The 18,376-nt window shown below is 34.2% G+C and overlaps 2 protein-coding genes across 2 annotated transcripts; both read right to left on the bottom strand.

Moving 5' to 3' along the window:
• Positions 1–2,427: 2,427 nt before the first annotated feature.
• On the bottom strand, positions 2,428–6,390 carry IMK2 (inflorescence meristem receptor-like kinase 2). The gene is made up of 2 exons (XM_020383565.3): positions 4,075–6,390; positions 2,428–3,281 (listed from the first exon to the last, which is right to left on the bottom strand). The coding sequence occupies exons 1-2, from the start codon at positions 6,032–6,034 to the stop codon at positions 2,674–2,676; spliced, it is 2,568 nt and encodes an 855-aa protein (XP_020239154.1). The 5' UTR covers positions 6,035–6,390; the 3' UTR covers positions 2,428–2,673.
• A 9,755-nt stretch (positions 6,391–16,145) lies between these two features.
• LOC109818157 (PRA1 family protein B4) lies at positions 16,146–17,366 on the bottom strand. The gene has a single exon (XM_083070339.1). It carries the CDS (start codon positions 17,084–17,086, stop codon positions 16,412–16,414), a length of 675 nt encoding a protein of 224 aa, XP_082926465.1. The 5' UTR covers positions 17,087–17,366; the 3' UTR covers positions 16,146–16,411.
• Between the last annotated feature and the right edge of the window lie 1,010 nt (positions 17,367–18,376).

Here is an 18,376-nt window from a genome sequence, read left to right as displayed (position 1 = left end):
TAATTTATTAGAAATTTATATTTGTAAGAATTTTTGTAATAATTTCCTACAAATATTTTTTCGCATGAAAATCCTTGGGTAAATGACATATTTCTAGTAGTGACGAGAAGAAAAGGAAGAACTCCAGCCAGCTCCGAAAGCCCCTAACCAACACCTAAAATGCAACAGCCACCACAAAGAAGGAAATGGGCAAGTGAGGAGAAGTGAGAGCTTGAGAGAAAATAGTGAAGAGTGAGAGTAGTGTGAGGGTAAGTGAAGGAGGAAGAAAAGGGAAAAAGGGGTCTCACATAAAATGTATTAAAAAATTATTAATATTAAACTATTTAATTGTAATAGATGCTATTGTAAGATAAAACATCTAAAAATAATATAAAAATATAATTTTTTTTATAAAGATCAATTATTAAAAATATTAAATTAAGATGAAAACAATAACAAATAATCATAATAAATATATGTTGAACTGTTTTAGTACCCCTCAATTATATTGGATACCGTAGAACTATATATATTTATATTGATATTCATAACTTATGAGAATGACTTTAATTTCTTTTAAAATTTTATACTTTTCTAGATTTAAATTATTGTTTGAGCATATTATGTTTAAATATAATTAAACCATATTTTATTTAAATTATAATATTTACATTTTAAATTAAATTATATTAATTATTATAAGCATTTTATTATTTTAAAATTCAAATTAAATCTTCTTTATCTAAAATTTTAACAAAATTTAATTTCATTAAATTATAATTATACTATTATCCTCATAATTAAATCAAATTAAATGTTATTTTTATTAATATGAATTTTAATGTATATAATTAAATAATTATATATAAAAGTATTTGCACATCTATTTGCAATAAAACGGCATCTTGATTCTTGGGATTTAAGAATTTCAATCTCATGACATATCATTCAATAGAAGTCACTTTCTTTCCTTTTCTTTGAAGTGGGATGCATTAAGTGAAAGAGATCTATTTCAGAAACCTAGTTAATCCATAGTACCATGCAATAGTTTTTTTCTTAACCACCTATAGCAAGATGTTCAATCCTACAACATATCCAGTACCTACCATGGCAACATGAAGCAACTTGTTCAATAACAGAAATTATTGAAGTCCACAATGTGGACCAGTCAGAAACAATTATATCAGCATGTCCAAGTCCAATTCCAAACAAGCAACAATCAACACTGAACATAAAACAGAAATAAGAACCTAACTTTTGCAGAAAACGCCATGTCACTATCACTTTTTTTCGGTAAAAGCCAAGTCACTATCAATTACCCAAACAAATCTAATTTCTAAATGAAGCAACTTATATCCAATCTAGTTTTGAAGAAGCTAAAAACATTCATTTCACAGTCCAATTACTTTTCATATTGTTGCTTCAGCTTGATGAATGATTATCAGATAATATTTTAGGCTCTTTTGATTTAAGTGTATGGCTGTTTATTATATTCACAATGTTAATTTGCATAATAATGTTGCAATGTGATACAAGTTTCAGTTATTAAAATAGATGGTCTATCTTTGCATAAAATAGTGGAAATTTCAATTATATCTTGCAAGTGAAGTTTGTACCGGCATTGTCTCTCTGCAGTTCAAAAACCTGCAAATTGCATGGTTTTTAGAAAAAATATTTTAGCAGTTTGGAACAAAGGACTCATCTTTTAGGAGTGGAAATGAGATGATTTTTTTATTGCTTGATCTTCCACAGTCGGTTCCTTGGTAGGAAGGATCTTTAGATTAGAGGAAAGGTTTTTGAGTATTTAAAAACAGCATTTAGATCTCAGCCTTTGAAATTTTTTAATATCACGTCACATGAAGGTGAAAGGAAATGGAGGTGCCCATTTCTTTGGATAATGGATGAAAAATTATTGGCCAGTCTTAGATCACATAGTCCCTCCTTGATCTTTACATGACATATCCTTAGATGCTATTATTTTTTTCTTATAAGTTAAAAAATTTAAATATATTTCGTGCAAATTAACTTAAATATATTTTATGTAAAAATTAGTTGAGACTAAATGTTCCGGACTACCTAATAATTTTTTGATTTGAAAAAGTCTGCAGGGTGCATTCCTTACTTCCGAAAATGACAGTAAAAGTGTTTCTATTCTATTTTATAGTGAGAGAGATGAAATTAGTGTTACCAACGATAATAATGTTCTTAGTGTTTTACATATCCTTTAAGAAAAAAGAAAAGTAAATTCATCTCTCTTTCTCTTTCATAAGTATTTTCAGAAAGGAGGTACACGATGAAAATGTTCTGAAGTCAAATTGTTGTAAAATTTACCTTTTTAATATACTACAAGCTTGAGAGAAAAACATAATTACAGTTGCACACAGTATAACCTTCTCCCTTCTCTTTTTCCTTTTGAAGAAAAAGAAGCCGGCAATTAATATTATTGAATCAAGTGAAAAGAGAAGCATCATCATTTCATCAGGCGAAAAACAATTAACTTAAACAAATATTGAAATGAAAACAAAAATTATTTCTCCTAGCTAAAAAGAATACTTGGTGTAAATAAATCCTCACTCATATATATACATAAACTCAATGAACAAATAAATAAAGAATAAAATATGTATCCGTTTCTCCAGTAATTCAAGTAATGAAAATAATCTCCTTCCTTAACACACTCTCAAAATCAACCCTTTACTCAGTTGTTTGGACCTTACTAGCTCCATCATCCCCTGAAGCCAAGTCTGGTTTGATCTCCTCCAACTGCTGTAGAACTTGCTGAACTTCTGGCCTAGCAGCTGGAGATGGATCCACACAATGCAATGCTAACTTCAATGTATTGAGCAATTCATCCCCTATGGCTGGTGCATCCCTCATGAGCTCCAAATCAAACACTTCATTGGTCCACTCTTCCTTCACTATGGATGCCACCCATTGGGGCAACTCCATGCCATTGGTTGGCTCCCCAGGTGGTTTTCCAGTTAGGAGCTCCAACATGATGACACCAAGGCTGTACACATCAGTCTTTGTGTTAGGCTTCTTGGTCTTTGAAAGCTCTGGTGCATTGTAGCCAAGACTTCCTGCAGTGGCAATGATGTTGGTGTTGGCAGAAGCTGTCATTAGCCTTGAGAGACCAAAATCTGTTATATGGGCTTCTGTTTGCTCATCCAATAGTATGTTGCTAGACGTAAGGTTCCCATGTACAATGTTCTCCTGGCTATGGAGGTAGCACAAGCCGCGAGTGACTCCAATGGCTATCTTCATCCTTGTTGGCCATTCAATAACAATTTCAGGCCCACGAGCTGCATGTATTGGATATATCATATATCACACATTCACACGTCAGTATCAGAAACAATTACACGATACATTCTATTTACTTTTAGTACTACCATTAAGGAATGGTGCATATATCAGATATATCACTTATCAGTATCAAAAGTAATGGCATAACAACATAAAAGATTAACTCATAAGATGCTCCAGTTACTGTTCATTACTAACCATGAAGGTATTGTGCTATATATTAGATATTGCATGTATTAGATATATCACATATCAGTATCAAAAGTAGTGGCATACAAAATACAAGATTAAATATAAACTAATGAGATACTCTAGTTACTGTTTATTACTTACCATGAAGGATAATGCTATATGTTAGATATAGCATGTATTAGATATATCACATATATAAGTATCAAAAGTAATGGCACAACAAAATAAAAGATTAAATCTTAACTAATGAGATACACTAGTTACTGTTTATTATTTATCTTGAAGGAATGATGCTATATATTATATATATCACGTCAGTATCAAAAGTAATGGCACAACAAAATAAAAGATTAAGTCTAAACTCAAGTTTATTACTTCCCATGAAGGAATGATGCTATATATTATATCATGCATTAGATATATCACATGTCAGTATCAGAGGTGATGAAACAACACATTCTAAATACTGTTAAGAACTTACCATGAAGGAATAATGCACATACTAGATATGACACAAGCATTAGAAGCAATGGCACTAAATTAAGATTTAAATCTTAACTAACTCAAAAGATGCTCTAACTACTGTTCAGTACTTACCGTGGAGGAACGATGCTAGGCTTCCTTTGGTCATGTAATCAAAGACAAGAAGCTTCTCTCCTTTTGGTCCTAAATAGTAGGCTCTAAGTGCTAAGAGATTTGGGTGTCTGATTTTGCCAAGTGCAGCAACCTCGGTTTCGAACTCTTTCTGCCCTTTAGTAGTCTTTTCCCTCAACCTCTTCACAGCAACTTGGTTACCATCTTCCAGTGTTGCTTTGTATGCTGTTCCATACGCACTTTTTCCCATTATCTCCGCAGTTGCACACAAAAGATCGTCAGCAGTAAACACAAAAGGCCCATCAAAGTGAACTAGTTTCCCACCAGCTTCACCTCCTGATTCAACCTCACCACCAGCTGAGGCACCTTTCTCAACACTCCTAGCAGATGCTGCAGCCTTGGCAGTCTTGCTGCTCTTTCTGCTTGAAGCAGTTCTTCTCCTGATCAAACAACACAGCAAAAAGCAGCACAGTGATAACAGAATCAACAGGAGAACACCTGCTACTATGAGGATTATGTCCTTGGTGCTTAATTTGCGATGATGTGGCTTGGAAGGAGGTTGTGGTGATTGAGCTGGAAGATTGTGAGGTGGGGGTGAAGTGCATGGTTTTGAACTGATGTACCCACATAACTCAAGGTTTCCAACGAAAGAGCTAGCATTGAATCTTTTGGAAAGTAGAGATGGGACAGAACCAGATAGGTTATTGTAAGAGACATTGAATGAACTGAGATTTGCAAGTTTGGTAAGGGAATCTGGAATTTCTCCAACTAATTTGTTCTCAGAGAAATCAATTTGACTAATGCTTGATATGTTGCCAATTGTTGGTGGGATTTGGCCATCAAGCTTATTGTTCTTCAGGTTAAGCACAGAAAGGTTGTGCAACCTGTCCAAAGAATCTGGAATATGGTTTTCAAGTTGGTTACTCTCAAGATTTAATGAAATAAGAGAAGAGAGGTTAGAGAAGCTAGCGGGAAGGCTGCCATTGATGGCATTTTTTGACAGATCAAGAATTTGAAGCCTGGAAAGTGCACCTAGTTCACTTGGAATAGGCCCTACAATCTGGTTATGACTCAAGGAAACATTTTCAAGTAAAGCTAGCTTGGCTAGAGATGCTGGGATGGTTCCAGAAATGAGATTATGATCAAGGGTCAAAACCTGAAGCTGGGAAGCTTTCCTCTTTTCAGTTCCACCCCAAGAATCTGGGATGGAACCAGAGAGATTGTTGTGTTGGAGGGAAAGAATAGTTAGAGAAGGAGACATGGTCAAACTGCTAGGAATGGATCCAGAAAGTGAGTTGAAGCTCAAATTGATCCTAAATATCCTAGTGGAGTTTGCTAAAGTGGAAGGGATTTTACCAGTGAGGACATTGTTGCTAATATCAAGAGACTGAAGCATTGGACAATTGCCAAGGGTAGGAGGGATAGAACCTGTAAGCTTGTTATTGAAGAGATAAACTCCTCTGAGGTTAGGAAGGAGGCCAAGTGACAAAGGAATTGGACCAGCAAGAGCATTGTCATGGAGACTGAGCTTCCTAAGAGACTGAAGTTGGCCAATTTTCTGTGAGATTCGGCCACCTAACCCTCTCCAAGGAAGCTGAATTGCAATAACCTCTCCATTCACACACTTGATTCCTGCCCATCCTCCTGAACAAGCACCTATACCACTGTCATTCCAACTCCTCAGAACCCCTTTGGAGTCAACAAGCTCATTCTTAATAGCCCTCAGAGCACTGAAATCAGCTTGAGTCACAACCACCCCATCCCACAAGTCGCCTGAAACAGGTTGAATGGTGGAAACCAAAGCTTGCAAAAGAAACAGAAAAGAGGCTAAGTAAATGAAACCAGTACCACCTTTGTGACTGTTCCTCCATTTCCTCATCCTATCACCATTTGAAGCAAAAGAGAGGCTAAGCTGAAGTGGGTCTGTGTGGAAATCTTTGACATGACAACTGTTGTGTCCCATGTGGTGGGAAGTGGGAGCTTTGAACAAACAATGGCTATGCAAAGACACACAAACAGGTTCCACTTTCACTCTCTCTTTTGGTTCTCCCTTCTCAGAGTTGGCTCAGATAGTGGTACAACGAAGAACAATGGGGAGGATCTAAATAACACAAAGAAAGTGGAGAGTGAAAAGAGAAGGACTACGGTTCTGAAAAAGGCATGTGACTATATGTTGTTGGTGGGGTTTAAGGTTTTAGAGAGATAAATGATAAGAGGTGAGTAGAATGGGTCAAATGTTGCAATTTTCTTAATCCTAACGGCTAGTTTTACTTCATAGTCTACATTATCATAACTGCTGCATAACGGGTTGGGTTCGGACATTAGAAGACCGAGCAGAGATGAGGTTTGGTCCTCCAACGGCTACATTGCATTGGATTTGGTTTTGGATGCATATAAATTTTTAAGGGCCCCATTCGTTTTGCTTGCTCAATGTGACTTGGTCATCATGAATATTATTATAGTCTAAGAAAATATGCCATGGCCACGGAAGACAAAACTTCAATTTCCTATACTACCCTTAAGTAAGTGTTTCTAAGTGTATTTAGATAAGCTAACGTTATTTATGTTTAAATGTTATCCAACATAGTTACCCATCAATCAGTTGGAAGATATCTATATAAAAATAAAAAATAAAAAATTAAACCCATAATCTATAACAAAATATGTGAACATTTTATCTAAGTGATTTTATCTCGTTCTTTTTTATGATTCATTGGGGATTTATGTAGTTAGCATTTCTCTGCTATTAAAAGTTGGATGCACTTAATTGGGATGAGGCTTTCTATTTTTACTATTAAAAGTTGGGATGCACTTCATTGGTGGCAAAGGTGACAATTCATGATGCTTTATAATTTTCTTCTTTTGCTTTCTCATAATTTGTTGGTCATAAAGAAGGGGGGTTTCAAAGGCATATTTTTGGTGATGGGTTAAGACATCGTGTGCTATGTACTGCGCGTAGGGACATCAATGTGACACGGATTGTCCACCTGATACTTTCATAATTCATGGTGCTATGGATTAGAATACATTATTAGCTTGAAAAAATGGAGCACAAAACAAATCAGTTCTGAATTGTGTTACGTTGGGGGAAAAATAATATCCGGGTGTCAGTGTCAGTTATGTTTCAACAATTTTGTTGTTGTATTATGGAAACAACATGGGGAAGAAGTGAACTAGAAGAAATTGAAAAATAAGAGGATTAATTAAGGGCTAAGGCATTGTGTTCAACTTTTTTAACAACAAACAAACATTTTGTATTGTCGAAAACAAGATTGTAATAATGTTTATAATATAGCTTCAACGTTACATTACATTTATATTCATTTTTTGAAAATTAAAATAATTTTAATTATAGCAGTGGCCTTCGTTTTAAGAAAAAAAAACTAGGAGGAATTGTCTAATATCAATATTCTTGTTATGTTTCAAAAAAAAATGTTGTAATAATATTTAAATTAACTTAAAATGTAGGAAAATTTGTCAATCTTAATCATTTATATATAATTATTTTCATAATCACAAATGGAAATAAGTTTGAGTTTTTATATCCAATAAAAAAAAAAAAAAAAAAAATACATGTCAACTAGCTCGAAGTCTTATAGAGGATAAGTATGTTCTATTCTTTTTCTTTATTGATTCAGTAAATATGTTCTATTCTGCTATTTGGCCAGAAAATTTACGACTTTTGTAAGAATAGTTTTCTTACTTCTTTTCTGCATGCTTCACATCAAATTACAAGGATGTATGGATCCTGGCAGAATTGATTTGAAATTTTTTAAGTTTTATAAATGAAAAAACATAATTAAAAATAAATTTTATTCAGATATTAATTATTTAATACAGGTTAATCATTACCAAAATTAATGAATTAACGAGAAAAAAAAAGTTACAAAAACGAGACGAATGATTACCCTTCGACGATGCTTTATTTTTTAATAGCTTAAATACTTCTTCTCTTTAAACAAACAAATATATTAATTTTACTTTTAATTCTTATGATATTTAAATCCTTTATTCTTTTTTAATCCTTTTTTATTCGTTACAAAAATCGTTTTATCAAATATTTTCGCAATATGAAATTATTACCTTACGTCTGATAAAAAATTACAAATATTTTTTTTGTAACACAATATTTGAATATTACAAAAATCATAAATAAAAAACTATTACGAATAAAGGCAAAAGATAATGTATTTATATAAACCAAAAAAAAGTATTTAAATTTTATTAAAAAGTTTCTAAAAATGTACTCTTCTAAAATAGTTATTTTCACACACACACATATATTATCGTATACACACTAATTTCTTTTTGTTTTTATTATGGAGAAAAGATTCAATTTGTTTTGAGCTGGTCCAGGCAAAGGAAACTTCATGGAAGCAGTAAAAATGAGGAATTGATTCTGATATGATGTAACCTTGGCCTTAAAATCAATAACGGGTTTATACTTTATAGTCTTGAAAAACAAAACAAGGGGTATATAAATCACATTCGGGTAATTAAGATTGGGACCTTCCACTTTTCTGTTTTCCTGGACCCAGACCGCTCAAGTATTTATAATTATTTTTTAAAAATAAATAAATCAAAATCACGTCATTTTACTACGAAACATTTTTAAAAAATTATTGGTTTCTCTTGGAATGATAAACTTGTAGATGTGTTGTCCTACCATGTAACATCCTTTTTATTTTAAAATTATAATATTAATATTATTATATTATAGTCAGAAGTATTATTTATTTTTATAAGAAGAGAATCATTTTACTATATTTATTTATTTATTTTATTTTATGGGAGAGGAAAAATAGGTTGGATTGATCCAATTTGGTAGGCTTTTAAGAAAGAAACTAGACAGAGTAAATCCATTTGTCTCATTTTGCATTCCAAAAGATTAAGAGAGAAAAGAAAGAGAAGGAAGGAGCGAGAAGTGTTCAAAATTATCTTAAATAGCATGAGTGACACAATAAGGTGAGTGATTCATGTGTGAGATTACAAGAGAGAATGGATAGTGGGAGAAATCCCTAAATTTCTAAGGTTTCCTATTTCTGTTTTGATGATGTAATTAACAATCCAATTAGGTTCTATATTGAATTTATGAATGTGTCTATTGTATTATTTTATAAAATTGATGATCTGGAGAATAATTGAACTCATTAGAATGTCTTTGTGGGCTAGGGTTCTTGAGAAATGGGGATATTGTAATTGGTATTAAAATTCATGGAATTAATGTTGTATAATGTGTTTTTGTGTGAAAATGAGTATTTCTGATCGATTGAATTGATAAAATGATGACTGTATGATTGATTGTGAGATTTTTATGATGTTTTGTTCATGTCGTGTTATTAGAAAACGCATTGGGCGCCAGATGTGAGTTCTTGACATCGAGCTTGCATTCATACTGGTGAATGTGAAGCCCATACGGAATTATGCTAGGCGTGATTTCCTAACGCTAGGCATGATAATGTGGTGAGCTCTTGTGGCTCCTTAGTGTTGGGCGGAATTATAATTTTGTCAGGCATAAAACTATGTGTGTGCTCTCTATTGTGGTTTAAAGTTGGGTGCAACTTGGTAAAATTCGGCATAGTCTATGAATATGTTATATGTATTAATGTATTTTGATGATGATTGTGAGTTGTATGATGTCCATGGATGGTTATTGTATGATTGAGTATGAATGGTGTGTCTGGATGAATTGATGTACGAATGTGGTTCGTATGACTTATTATTAATTGTGCATTGACATAGATAAAAAAGATGAAAGTATGAGGTGACATGGCATGAGCATTGGTGCATGTTGTGTAACGACCTGCCGTAGCCGTCACACTACGGAACAACACTACACACTGCTCAAATATATGCTAAAATAGTATAATAAATATTTACAACACAAGTTGCTAATCAAGCAACAAACAACAACTAGTTATATACAAGAAAATATGCTACTATAAGGTAGCTTACAAAAAAAAATCCATCTTCAGGCACCTCCTATGGCCTCTAGCAGCTATCTCTCAGCCTATCCCTGCCCTGCTCTCATACCACGTATGATCATCACAGTCCAAACCACATGGAGACATGCAAGGGTAAGCTAGAGACAATAAACAACTCATAATAATTTAATATGCAACATAACAACTATACATCTAAACATCATTTCAACTTGATTCCACATATCAACACTTCAACATAACTACTGTACAAACCATTGGAATAGTCACCATATTTATCATAACAACAACCAACACATGTATTAAAAGCAACTTACAACACAGATAATCTAGCGACGCTAGCATCATCATCAACTTGTATACAAATAAGTAACTTACAACATAACAACACTATCATCATCCTCAACAAGGTCAACATACAACACAATTACAGCTTGACAACACAACAACGTATGTACTACTCATATCAACAACAAATCAACTCATTAACAACTTATGCGTCGTCACGCATTTCGACTCGGAGATCTCCTACAACATGGTAAGTATTCTAAGTGGCTAGACCCTACCAAACCGACAACATAACAAATTTGGATATCAATCCACAACACAATAATGGTTTCTCATACTTTGCCACTTAAACAAGGAAGTATAGTACTCGTTTAGGAACTAAGTTCCTGACTTCGTACTTTACTAAAATTGGCCACTTTTAATCAGTATAGGTCAACGTGACCCCTATACCGTGGTCGCTTTATAATCGGTATAGTTCGACCTTGCCCCTATACCGTGGTCGCTTTATAATCGGTATAGCTCGACCTTGCCCCTATACCGTGGTCGCTTTATAATCAGTATAGCTCGACCTTGCCCATATACCGTGGTCGTTTTATAATCGGTATAGCTTGACCTTGCCCCTATACCGTGGTCGCTTTATAATCGGTATAGCTCGACCTTGCCCCTATACCATGATCGTTTTATACATGTGTGCCTCGACCTTGCCCACACACGGGATCAACTAAGTCCTAGAGGAGAACAACACAAAGTCCACTCCAAGGGACAACTTCCCAAGAAGGGTTTTTCAACAAATTAGGCTCTTAGAGCACCATAACTATCTCAATCCACACAATGAGATGAGCAAATTCGAAAATATCTCCCCTAGTCCTAGTGATCAACAACTCATCATTACAGCTTTACAGCAATACACATCTTAACAACTTTACAGCAATAGGCATCTTAACAACTTTACAGCAATATGCATCTTAACAACTTTACAGCAATAGGCATCTTAACAACTTTACAACAATAAGCATCTTAACAACTTTACAACAATAAGAAACTTAACAACTTTACAACAATAGGCATCTTAACAACTTTACAGCAATAGGCATCTTAACAACTTTACAACAATAGGCATCTTAACAACTTTACAACAATAAGCAACTTATGCAACTTAACAACTTTACAGCAATAAACAACTATAGTCATCAATCTCAACTTTAACAACTTTAAACAACATAGCAATTTTTCCACATACATCCTAATACAACTTTACAACTTATAAACTACTTCAACTTATACCTCTCAACTTGTTAATAATTCAACAATAAACATGTAAACAACTTCACAACTTAATCTCATTTACATCTCATTTTCATCTCATTTGCATCTCATCTTCATCACAAAAGCATCACCAAAAAAATCTACAATCTAGCTTCTCTTACCTGAAGATTGGCTCGAAAAGCCAAGAATCTGAGAAGAAGAAGAAGAAATATCCTCCAAAGCTTGACTCTTGAACTTCAATCCTCTAAAAGTAAGCTTTCTAGTTCAGAGCCCTTCTCTTTAGAACTTCTCTCTAAAACCTCCATTTCTCCTCAACTGTCCACAAGTCCTATTTATAGAAATCTGAAACAGCCAGAACGGCCCGTTTCGAATCCGAAACAGCCCTTTCTGGGCTCCTTCATCATGTGTAAAATTCATATGTAGAACGGCCCGTTCTGAAACCAGAACGACCCGTTCTGGCACGTCTAGAACGACCCGTTCTCAAACCAGAACTGCCCGTTCTAGAGTTGAATTTAACTCACAATGACCATTTTGGAACGGCCCGTTCTAGTTCAAGATTTGTAGGCCTATTTAGTAGTTTGGAATGCCTCGTTCTAGTCTGGAAACGACCCATTTTGAGCTAGTTCCAGTTCAAGATTCGTAGACCTGTTTAGTAGTTTGGAATGACTCGTTCCAGTCTAGGAACGGGCCGTTTTGGGCTACTAAATCATCCTTGTTTTAGTAGTTTGGAATGACCCGTTCCAATCTGAGAACGCTCCGTTCCAGACTACTAACTACGTTACATGTTGCATACATATTTACCTTAGCCATGAGTGGTGACTAAGAAGGGATGCATCTTTATACAATGACCATAAGTGGTGATTAACAATTTGAGGCCGATAATAAGTGATGTAAACGGTGTGGGATGTATTATTTATATAGTGGCCATAAGTAGTGATTAATAGTGTTGAAAGTAGAAGGAGTGTTTCATGCCATGAATTACGAATATGAAGATTTAGTGTTTCATTTTGCATGTGGTTGCTAGATGTTAAATGCCGAAGATTTTCATTAAATGACAATTGGTTGTTTTGGGATGGATTATTGTGGTTGATCAAAGAGAGACTCAGAAACCTATTCTTGATTGTTTTAACAATGATTCAGATTAAATATTCTAGAACAATTAAAACTTTACGAGTCATTTGTATTTGGAACAACCAATTAAAATTGTAAAATTTGCTTTTGGATTATATAATTCAAATGATTTATAAAATTATAATTTAGATATAGAAAATTAGGTGCATATTTAACTTTGGAACTCCGATGTTTAAAAGAAAAAAAATCATAATCATTTGGTATAGAAAAAATTTAAAAAATAAAAAATATATATAATTTTCACACTTTTATTTATTTATTTTAAATAAACGCGAAAATGAACATTACATATTTAAAATCTATTCAAATAAATGTTACTCACATTTAAATAATACGCTTAAAATTCATTTGTATTTCAATAAAACATTACTCATATTTGAATACATTACTAAAATTGTTACTAACTTGAAAAAGGTTTTATTTAATTAAATAAATAAAACTTTTATTTAAATATGTTTTCAAAAGAAAACGTAAACTTTCTATCGAATAGAACTGTGGTTATTCGAATGAAAGTTTATTTACTTATTTTAAAATATTTATTTATTTAGTTATATAAATTTTTTATTTAAATGATTGAAATAAAAATAATTAATAAAAAATTAATTGTAAAAATACTTTTTATTTTCTATTTATCCTTTTAACTTTATTATTTACTTATTTATTTCTTTTTTATATCCTTTATTTCTCACATATTTCTTTTCATCTTACTAAACATACATAATATTATTTCTCACTTATTTTTCTTTAACCAAATAATCAAAATTTTATTATATTTTTTTTATCTAATTTTACTTACTTATTTCTCTTTTCTCTATTTCTCAACCGTCTCTTTTAACTCTACCAAACATACCATAAAAAGTGTTAGTGAAATAAAGATATTTTAAACTTTTTAAATAACAGGTGTTTAGTGCAAAACGACATATGAACAAGAAATAATCAAGTGTAAAATTTAGTGAGAAGTTTTGAACAAGTTTCCTAAGAGACTTTAAACTTGAAGCCTGTGGCCCGCACAATTAATGGACTTATTTTTAAAAACACATAATTATAACAGAAAGTAAGTCTTACTCACAAAGTCCGCAGATTTAATGAACCGACCTGTTTAAGAAAATTGTTGTTTTTTTTCTAGCTTTATAGAGGATTTTAAATATAAATGATTTTATTATTTTGTTAATAAATAAATATAAACAATAAGTATTGAATTTAATATATTTCTATTTAAAATATATTACATATTTGTTACCTAAATCTTTTTATGCATAAATGTTTAAGATTAAATGTACAAGTGATATATTAATATTTTTTTTGATAATTTGATATATTAATAATTTAATGTTTTAGTTAAAATGAGTAAACATTTATATGTTTAAATTTTCATCATTTTTTTATTTTAGATTATTTAATACTTATATTTTTTTATAATATTTTTATGTATTCCTCATTTATAATAAAAAGAAAAGAAAAAAAATGTTTTTTTTTTTTAATTTTAATCATGAATTTCGTGGAACAAACTTATCCAATCCATTAAAACCTGAGTTTTGTAGACCGAACCTTAAATTAGCCAGACTAGCATAACTAAACAAATTTTATTTCCTTTGCCACATGACGAGCAAAGAGATTCATCAAAATGTGAGGACAAAACTCCTAAACGTAGACCATAATTATAAGGCTGTAGCGTATTACATAATTGGCTGGTTAAACCTATATTAGAAATCATCATTAACAGAATCCTTACCGTGTTATATATTCAAGGACTAGATTTTGTCCAGAGAGTTGTCATCACACTTTTTGCATCACACCCACTCTAGATATGTGGATTTAAAAAATCTATGATAAAAAGAAAAAAAGAGAATAAAAAACTAAGGAATTAGACTAAAATACTTCAACCAGTATCTAAGTTTATCTTTGACAAAAATAACTTTTGACCAAACTTAACTTATTTTGAACCAAATTAATTTAAAACCAAACCTTAAAATACCGATGTGAAAAAAAAAAAAAAAAACAGAAAAAAATATTGAAATTATTGTAAATTTATACCATTATAAATTGCCACTACTACAGCATTTCAAGGGCTCTGCCTCCCAATTCCCACACTCCACTAGACATTTTTCAACTATCTGCCTCCATAGCTGAGAAGCTTCAAGGAGAATGATAGTGCAATTTAGACCAACTCTTTTATTGTCTTGAAAAATATATATGCAGTGGTAGATATTGGATTTTGACATGATGATGTTATGCAACAACTAGTGGAAATATCATGGCAAGCGATTGGTTGTCTCTGGTCTCCAAAAGTAGCAAAGAAGTAACAAAAATTCCCAATCAATTAAAAAAAAAGAACAATTGAATAGACAATCCAACTTCCTAATTCCTTCATCCGGGATAGAATGTTTCTTTAGCATTTCTCTAGTTCGAGAATAAGATGCCACGATCAAATTCCGTAATTAAAAAGGAATCAGGGGGTGCAGAGTCAATAGAAACAAAGTCCCAGAGACCATCACCATGGTCCTGAGATCACTCTCAAAATACTGAACATATTTGACAGCACATGCATTGTATAAGAATGCTCAATCTGATCATTCAACCGGAAATTGAATTAGAATTTCAATCTCTCTCCCCTCCTCTGCCATTTTCATATCAAGACATTTTCAATAACTTAATTAAAACCACCAAAAGGTTAAATTTCAGAAACTATGGTGGTTTTTATATTTGATATTCTCTAACATGGTAAATCAAATTCTCCATTCCACTTCCAACAAGATATTAGATATTCCAAGTTCAAACCATATTACGCAACTACTAAGCTACAAATGTAACCAATGTAATAAACTGATACTAATACCACATGAACTAGAAGATGGAGCATATAAACCTCAAGTGTAACTTAACAGCAATGCACATTACGACAAACCCAACCTTACTCGTGCATAACTCACACGAGCAGAAATTATGACTTTATGAGATAAAATTAAACCCTACATATATTCTATTATACGCCAGAAATAATGAGATTTGGGTTATGTATTTCCGAGGCTTAAATGAGTATTGAGAACACAAACCTCACCAACAAACATCAGACCACAAATCTCACCAATGTAATGAACTCAAAAGAAACGACTTCAAAGGTAACGAACAATATGATAAAACTAACACTGCTAGTGCAACTTCACGCAAAGTCATAAATTACAAAATTAAACCTCAAATTGATTTTATTCCATACACCAGACATGATGATATCTAAGTACCATTAGAGCACTACGATGAATTTCCATGGCATCAAAAATTAAAAAAACAAAAAAAAAACGCACAAGACAATGCAACATGAAATCGAACAATATAATTCAGAAAAATATAGACAATGCGGCAATTGAGCATGCAGTTACAGTTAACAACAAAATTCCAGATCGAAATCAATAAAACACATTGCGGAATGAATAAATCTCTTGAATAAAATTGAGATAACTCACAGATCCATTAATAAGACCTGCAAATTCTGTATATAATAAAATCAGCACAACAGAGATCCATTATCCATACAAATATAATCATAATCCATATTCACCTATGTATAATAAAACGTATTATCAACACAGATCAGATCAAGGAATTTAAACCAAAAAAAACAAAAGAGATACTACATTTCTCCGCATTCATCCCGCTTTCAGGCACCGAAACTCAACGGATCAGGCTATCCGATGCCAGATCTGAGGACTCCCCGCTCAGACGCGTGCGCCGACGGAGGGAACAGCGGCAGCGGCGGCGACGGCGGGACCGCGGAGGAAGGAGAGGAATCCGGTGGCCTGAGAGTTCTCCTGGTCGTCGAGGAAGAGATCCTCGGGGACGCGGAAGGCGCCGTGGAGGCAAACGACGGCGACGCCGAGCATGAGAGCGGAGACGAGGACGGAGCCGACGCTGGTGAGGAAAATGGTGAAGACGGTGAAGGCGGAGAGGAGCGCTAGGGTTTCGAAGTCGGAGAAGGTGCGTCCGAGGATGACGAGAGGCTGGTCGGCGGGGCGGAAGAGGTAGAGGAAGGTCCACGAGGCGAGGAGGCCGATGAGGAGAATGAGGGAGAAAGGATTCGTGAGGAGCGAAACGGCGAGGATCAACGAAACGACGGCGTAGTAGTTAACGCGGAAGTAGGAGAAGTTCTTGCGCACGCGGAGCGTGGCTTCGGAGAAGGATTCGGGTTTGGAGAACGCGGAGCGATCAGTTAGCTCCGACCAGGGGCGGCGCTGGTCGAGGCCGTTCCGGAGGGAGACGGAGAGGTTGTTGATGAAGGCGCGGAAGGCGGGGTTGTTGGCCGGAGCTTCACCTCCTGCCACGGCGGTGGCCGAGGCGGCACCGGCGGGTTGGGCGTTGGAGATGGGGAGAATGGGAGGGGCGGTGGAGGCCATGGTTGTAACAGCTTAGAGAGAGAAAGGAGGGGATTGGTTTTAGAGAGAGAATGAGAGGGTTGTGAATTGGGTTGAGACTTGAGAATTTGACTTGGGTTGGGGAAATGGGGTTTTATGAGAAGAGAGAATGAAAGGTGATTTAATTTTATTTATTTATTTATGGTTTGTTTGGTTGCTTAGTGGTGAAGGTTACGGACGCACCACCGACCAAAAACGCAGTGGCGTTTGGGGTGCTTCGTCGACAGTCACTCGTCGTTTAGATCACGCCAACGCGTTTGCGAAAGTGGCATCAGATCTGCTCATTGAAACTTTCTTTAACATGTGTTTGAAACGTTGGATTCGGAATTAGTGGAAGATAAATTATGTTAGGTCAAAGTGCAACTATTTTTTTTTTTTTTTTTACAGTTGCAACCAATTTATTGTTTTTAATAATAGAAAAAAGACACTTCATGTCGTAGCTTATTTTACTTGAAAAATTAAAAATAAAAAAAGGAAAGTGAGTAATTCTTAAAAAAAAAATTGATCGAATAGAAAGAATTAAAAGAAAAGAAAACGAAGGAGAAGATATGCATGGAAAGAAAACCTATTTCACCATGATTGTGGAGTGGCTTTTTTTTTTCTCCTTTTTGACAGTATGAGTTGAGGGAGAGAATTATAATTATTGAAAATAATTAAATGATATAATCATCTGTCAAATTGTAGATTAGAAAAATAATTATTAAAATAAATATTAATTTTATAATATGATATCCGACACATACTCTCGGCCTATTTCCGATATCGTTAAAAGGGACAGTTGCTTTAGCCTTTTCGCCTCATAGGCTCAAGGCTGGAAGCCAAGTGTACCTTCTCGGTTTATTCCCGACACATACTCTTGGCCTATTTCCGATGTCGTTAAAAGGGACAGTTGTTTTAGCCTTTTCGCCTCATAGGCTCAAGGCTGGAAGGCAAGTGTACCTTCTTAGTTTATTCCCGACACATACTCTCGGTTTATTTCCGATGTCGTTAAAAGGGACAGTTGCTTTAGCCTTTTCGCCTCATAGGCTCAAGACTAGAAGGCAAGTGTACCGTCTCGGCCGATTTCCGATCTGTTTACCTTCACAGGCTGATCGGGATCCGACCTTACCCTCTCCCTGGCGATGGGCCGACTATGGGATAGGCCGACTACGACCTCGGCCGACCCCCCTCCCCTTTGGTCACTCGGTCTATGTTCGAGTTGGCTTTTTTGCGTGAACCACATCGGCCCCATTCCGATTCCCCTCGCCTTTAAGACCTCGCTCAGCCAATACC

The sequence above is a fragment of the Cajanus cajan genome, chromosome 3, assembly GCF_000230855.2.
Source record: "Cajanus cajan strain Asha chromosome 3, NIPB_CcT2T_4, whole genome shotgun sequence".
In the NCBI taxonomy this organism is placed as follows: domain Eukaryota; kingdom Viridiplantae; phylum Streptophyta; class Magnoliopsida; order Fabales; family Fabaceae; genus Cajanus; species Cajanus cajan.
The sequence above is the reverse complement of the archived record's forward strand: the minus strand, read 5'-3'. Positions and strand labels throughout refer to the sequence as shown.

What these genes read in the sequence shown, in the direction of transcription:
- IMK2 (XM_020383565.3), bottom strand. Translation starts at nt 6,034, where the DNA reads ATGGGACACAACAGTTGTCATGTCAAAGATTTCCACACAGACCCACTT. An exon ending in CCTAGCATCGTTCCTCCACG is followed by an intron (nt 3,282 to 4,074) that starts GTAAGTACTGAA and finishes CAATACATGCAG; the next exon opens with CTCGTGGGCCTGAAATTGTT.
- LOC109818157 (XM_083070339.1), bottom strand. Translation starts at nt 17,086, where the DNA reads ATGGCCTCCACCGCCCCTCCCATTCTCCCCATCTCCAACGCCCAACCC.